This window comes from Echiichthys vipera (genome assembly GCF_963691815.1).
Source record: "Echiichthys vipera genome assembly, chromosome: 9".
Classification (NCBI taxonomy): domain Eukaryota; kingdom Metazoa; phylum Chordata; class Actinopteri; order Perciformes; family Trachinidae; genus Echiichthys; species Echiichthys vipera.
Window position 1 is genome coordinate 15,053,259 of NC_139834.1, and position 6,086 is coordinate 15,059,344.

Sequence of the window (6,086 nt, forward strand, 5' to 3'; positions counted from 1 at the left end):
TGGTCCATGATTTTTGTTTGCAAAGGTGGAGGAAATGTGTAACACCAGAGGCTGCAGTTTGCATCCTGTCTCCTATCAACAGACAACACTGGTTTCTTTTAACCACGACCACAATCTTTCCCTACTCTTATTTAAGTAGTTCAAATTTCCTAAACTAAACCAAGCATTAACCATAACTGTGGAAGACGAGATCATTTTCAAAGAAACTAACCAGTTTAATTGTTTAGGTATGTGGATTTGTTGATGGTTACATTATGAAATGAAAAAGTCAAAAGCTCCTTGCAGATACACCTTAGTTTAAAGGTAGGGATGAAGCTGGACTACATGAAGCTGTATGAGGTTGAGAGGGCAGAAGCTCATTTCCCACACATCCTGGCTGCAGGCATTGTTGCTCAGAGTCAGGAGGAGATGAATTAGGGTGTGACGAGGTCTCGAGGATTGAGGTTAGCCACCAGACAGACGTCATAGCTGTCATGCACTGCTGCTCGTCTTTCCACCGTCGTCCACACATTGTCTGCAGGGTCCATTTCCAAAATTTCCTTGGTGATGATCTCATGGCGGCCTGCAGTCATGAGAGAAAGTATGTAAGTTATGGTGGACCAAAATCTAATTTCCAGAGATACTGCATCATCAGTTAGCTGGAATTCCCTAACTATGATGCAGACCCAAAGTGTGTCTTGTTTTTTTTGCAAAGGTCATTACACCATGAAGTCAAACTTATTAGGGAGAACTTCTCCATGAGACCATACAAAACGAGCTTTTTACAGTAATTCCCTAACTGACCGGCCCCCTTGTAGTATCCACAGATGTAGAGCTTGCCCTCCACTGCTCCTATATTGGAGGCGTTGGTTCGGAGGGTGAGTAAAGAAGTGGGCAGGGTGGGTCCCGCTCTCCAGGTGTCTGTGTCTGGGTTATAGATCTCCACAGAGCTCAGACAGCGACGTGATTGTCCACAGTCCTCTCCATCACATCCAATACCACCTGAAGAACACACACACATCATCTGGCTCCATTCTTTGTCATATAGAACAAATAATACAGTTCTGTTTTTTAGCCTGACCTATTATGTAGATTTCTTCATTGAGGACAGCCGTGCCGCAGCGGTACCTGGAGTACTTCATCCTGGCTCGCTCTGTCCACCTGTCCTTGCCGGGGTCAAACTGAAACACACGGTTACTCAGTTTGTCAGGCTCATCATCTGGCTGGTGCTAAGGGAGGAGAAGAGAGAGTCCGTCAGATTGAAGAAGGAAGAAAATGACGAAAGATGAGAAGCAGAAGAGAAGATAAAGTGAAGGACTGAGAAAGAAAACATTACGCTTGATCTCTCACCATCTGACCTTAAATCATTGAGTTGCTTTAAAGTGTGTAGGGTTTTTATGTGATTAGAACAAATTTCTATTTCATATTCGTTACTGGCACAAATAGTAAACAGAAAAGGTATTTCAACAAGACAGCTACTGTTGTCTGTTGTGTATGTGTGGAGATTTGCCTCAGCTGATGCTGGACACCCAGCCTGAATTATTATTTCAGTCCTACGCTGCTAGAGGGCGCTCAAGTATTTTCAAAACTACACGTTGTGGATTTACAGCCCAGCAGTACATAGGAGCAGTGCTTCTCCATATACAGGGTTTTTTAATGTCTTTTAAAAACCCTGTATAAAAAAGAGACACAGCATGAATCCCCTACTTTATGCAGTATATTGTATAAAATTGAGATGCATGGTAAACTGGGCCGACAATAACCCCGTCACCCTCGTAAAAGAGATCAATCTCTCAATGGTTGTTACCTGGTCAAAAGATTTAAATAAAAAAACTAATAATGTGTAAGCCTATGCACATACCTAAAATGGTGCACTTAGGTGTTAAACGTTTAATTTAATTAAAAACAATAACTTTCAGACCTACTTCTGAAGATCTGTATAAATGTTTATGAGTAAATGACAATAGTTTGAGTTCGGAAAAAACATCCTCAGTTATTATTTATTCAGTTTAACACCTAGAGACTCAGAAATGTGTTGATGTGGATTGATCCAATTTGACTGACAGGAATGGCAACATTAAAAAAAACAACTCACATTTAGATTTTATATATTGCTAAATTCTGATTGATGCACCGAAAAAGGCCTGCCAACAAAAGCCTGAAATAGCCTGACAACTATTCCTACTTTGTCAGAAAACTGTGTTTTCCTTTTGGACCCCATCGTTTAGAGTTGAAGGTGTTTGAGCCTTAAATAATACCTTTGGGGTTTGATTTCAGTTGTCAACAGACTAGCCTGAACCTGATAAAGGACACTACAGTACACGCATCTACTTCAGTTATTACTGACATGCAAAGTACTGTTTGACAACAGGTCTGTGTACCTGCGGTGTCCATCCCCCCAGCACATAGAGATGCTCCTTCAGGCTGACGGTGCAGTGGCAGGCTAAAGGGAGAGGCAGAGGGGCGAAGCTGAGCCAGCTGCCTCCTCTCTTCAGCGACCATCGCTCCACGCTCTCTGTGATGATGTAGTGATTATGCACTTTCATCTGACCACCTATCATATAGAGGGAATCCCCTAACAGCCCTAAAGCATACATGTCCCTGTATGCTGTTGAGCATAGTTCCACCCAGCTGTTTGCCTCTGTGTCATCGTACCTGGAACATGAAATATGCATTTGAGATCGTTTTTTTAATGCAATGACATTCAAAAAGATTGGATGTGAGCACACACACACAGACACACACACACACACACACACACACAGACACACACACACAGACAGACACACACACACACACACACACACACACACACACACACACACACACACACACACACACGCACACACACACACCTGTAGATATCCACTTTCTTCATCCTGTGTTGGTCTTCTGCCTCTATGGCCACCACTATGATGTTGTCACGCGTCACTGCTCCAGCTGTGATCTGCCCCATACCTCCACAGCCTCTCATTGGAGAAGGGATGTAGTAAGTCCTTCTACCATGGGGAGCAAAGCAGAAACTGAGGTCAGCAAGTCCTCCACGGCGGGCAGGCACTCCCTCCCTATTTACGCCACCCAAACAGAGCAGCAGGTTGGTTGTCTCCATGCCGTAACGAAGGACTGGACGAGGTGGAGCTGACGTCTCACAGAGACCTGAGGTCTGGAGAGCAGCATCAATCATCCCAAAGCACTCAGCATCCCTCAGCAATATCTGGAAAATGAATTCATAGGCATGGTCCTTACTGATGTGTTTATAAATGTTGATAAGGAGTCTTGAATTTTCTTACATGTCCCTTCCTTCCTTTTGTTAGCTCACCGGGTTTCTCCTCCTGGCTTTACGAAGGTATCCAGGATCCACCAACTCCAGCCTGACCCGTCTGAGTAACTCCACAGCCTGGGCTTCACTCTGGGAGTCCCCCCTTCGCCTCTCCACCCAGCGCAGCACCAGCTGCAGCACAACCTCCTCTTGCGATATGTTGAGGTCATCTGAACCCAGTAGATCTCCGAGACTTTGGGCATCCAGCTCCAATACTTCTTCTTCCTCACAAGCCTAGAGACAGCACAGGTAACGAAGGGGTAGTAAACAATGGCAATGACTGAGTTAAAGCTCCCATATTGTAAAAAAGTGAGATACCACGTCTTTATTATAAAGCAGGTAGAGGTGCTATATAAATACTATGAAAGTATCAAAATGCCCAATCCACAGAGAAATGCACACAGCATGTAAATAGAAACTGTGCTTTAAACAAGCTGTCGGGACATGTTCTAGTAGAAAACCTAAATTAAGATTTTTTACCTGAAAATTTGCATAATATGGGACCTCTAATTGTCACTTTGTAGGATATGGGGCCAGAATATGTATTTATGGCTCTGTCTCAGAGAATATATGAAACTACTAATAATGAACGGCCCACCAGTGCAAAGTGTTGGCAGAGGTATCTCAAGGCACTATCGGCCAGACCAGCGGCCCCCAGGTCTCTGGCCCAGTGGTAGAGCCCAACACAGTTGGAAGGGTCCATACGGGCCTCCATGTGGCTCTGACACAACCTGAAGCAGTAGCAAGAAGATTGTGATGGGAATATTGTCAGTACTTCTTCAAACATACTTTGGGTCGATGTCCTCTTTAATACCTACACATCTTACGACTGTACTTTAGGATATTGCAGGTAGAAATAAAATAATAAAAGATGCCTCTAATGCTCTCTTATATAGATGAACACTGTACAAGTCCTGTTGATGTTAGTTTATTGGATCAATGATCACTTCCCAGTCTCTTTTCCCACCTGAACGCTCCATCTACATGGAGCAGAAAGGCAGCAGCAGCCACTCCCTGGATGTTGTCGTTGGAAAGGGGGAGTTCAGCTCGGTACATGTAGTCCAGGAGCAGCTCCAGGCTCTGGGCAGGTGTGTCTCTAAGAGGTACCTCTCCTGCCCGTGTCTCCTTTAGACCACATGTAAACATGGCCTGGACACAGAGAGTCACAATTACAGTCTCAGGTTGCATCATCTTTTATTTTCCTATACCAACACAATCAATTTTAGTAACTCTGCATGGCATCTTTACCTGAAAGTAAGGGCTGAATGCAGACAGCACCACCTTGTGGCAAGCAAAGGAAGTCCCCTCAGCCAGCAGCACGACATCAGTGAGCTCCTCAGCTGCTCTCATCTTCTCCAGCTGCCTGAGCAGAACTAAGCCATGTTCTGCCTGAGCAGAGTCTAACACTGGATGATCCATGGACTCTTGTTCTGGATGTCTGTACCAGTTTTGTCAGCATAGAGAGGAAGAACTTGTGGTATGCCAAACACAAAGAAAGAAGTTGAGGGGAGAGTTTGGTTCATATACAAACTGAAAATCTTACTTAAGTAAAAGTCCAGAAGAATTAGAGGCAAACTGTATTTTAGTGGGTCAAAACATAAAACTACGGGGGGTGGGGGGGTTAGATGATAAACCGGACAGGAAAGACAGAGTTCTGCTGCACAAATTATATTCATATTTTAGAATTTTTCTAATATTTGCTTATTTTGTGAAATATAAGTTTATTTAACTTTTTTGTGCCTCAAACAGTTATTTAAATGAACCTTTCTGAGAAGTTTCAAGGGAAATGTCCAAACTCGTAGACCCCAAAAGATACTTTTTTTCTTGTAAGAGGTCACAAGCCAAAAAGAAAAAAGTAATTTGAGCTCAAATCATAGCTGCACTTTGGATAGAAAATGTGAATCCACTGACCTGATTGAAATACTGCATGAAAAGAAAATAGTTTTCCAAAGGGAAGTTTGAGGGCCGAATTAAATTATGTTCCAGGAGCTGGATTTATGTAGAGCACACTTGGACCCAATTTTTAAACTGAGCTAATGAATTACTGCGGGGTATTTTGCTCTAGGAAATTGAATGCACAAAACATTTGGTTGTTCCTATAAGGGAGCCTCTCAGATGATGTTTGGACATTTACTGAATGGCTTTGCTCCATCATAGAGGTATTTCTTCTCAATGTTGACCAGTATCTTAAACTGGTTCATTGGCCCATGAGCAGTTGTCCCACCAACTCACACGCTTTTGGAGACCAAAGTGACACTGTCAGTAGGTGTGCTAAACATACACAGGTCTCTTCACTCCAGTCAGACATGCACAGTCAGAGAGTCAGATTGTGAGCATTAGCATGTTAGCATGACGTCAAGCTAAGCACATGCAGAAAACAGCTATCATACCAACGGTGTACCGGGACTGTCCAGAGCCAGGATTACGACATTTCTCACTAGAGATGACGTCAGCTTTGATATCTTTTAGACTCCTCTTCACAACTTTTTTTTTGTTTGCTGGCAGGTCTACCTAGTTTTCTGTGCTAGTTGCTGCCTTTGAGTGAAGCAATGGCATGCTCACTGGTCAAAAAGTTTAAAATAGACCAGCAAGTGCAAGTGGAGCTGTTCCAGTTTCATGAATTGGCTGGGCAAACAATCTACCAGTCCTGTGTGATATGTTTCTGAAAGAGTGTGAATTAAAATGACATTTGTAGGGATTCTTTGATCTGAAATGCAATTAATGTGGTCAACAAATGAAACTGTATGTAACTGACTGTACACATGGATGCATTAAGACTGTATTACAA

At 43.2% G+C, this 6,086-nt stretch overlaps 1 protein-coding gene across 1 annotated transcript; it reads right to left on the reverse strand.

Moving 5' to 3' along the window:
• Nucleotides 1-237: 237 nt before the first annotated feature.
• On the reverse strand, nt 238-5,854 carry LOC310951486 (kelch repeat and BTB domain-containing protein 12-like). The gene is made up of 10 exons (XM_083919723.1): nt 5,689-5,854; nt 4,547-4,769; nt 4,266-4,447; nt 3,897-4,029; nt 3,299-3,532; nt 2,835-3,193; nt 2,361-2,634; nt 1,061-1,208; nt 784-981; nt 238-562 (listed from the first exon to the last, which is right to left on the reverse strand). The coding sequence occupies exons 2-10, from the start codon at nt 4,715-4,717 to the stop codon at nt 414-416; spliced, it is 1,848 nt and encodes a 615-aa protein (XP_083775849.1). The 5' UTR covers nt 4,718-4,769; nt 5,689-5,854; the 3' UTR covers nt 238-413.
• Between the last annotated feature and the right edge of the window lie 232 nt (nt 5,855-6,086).

Coding starts and splice junctions, on each gene's coding strand:
- LOC310951486 (XM_083919723.1), bottom strand. CDS start 4,717: ATGGATCATCCAGTGTTAGACTCTGCTCAGGCAGAACATGGCTTAGTT. Junction 3,194..3,298: donor AAGCCAGGAGGAGAAACCCG/GTGAGCTAACAA, acceptor TTCATTTTCCAG/ATATTGCTGAGGGATGCTGA. Junction 1,209..2,360: donor TGGGGGGATGGACACCGCAG/GTACACAGACCT, acceptor CTCCTCCCTTAG/CACCAGCCAGATGATGAGCC.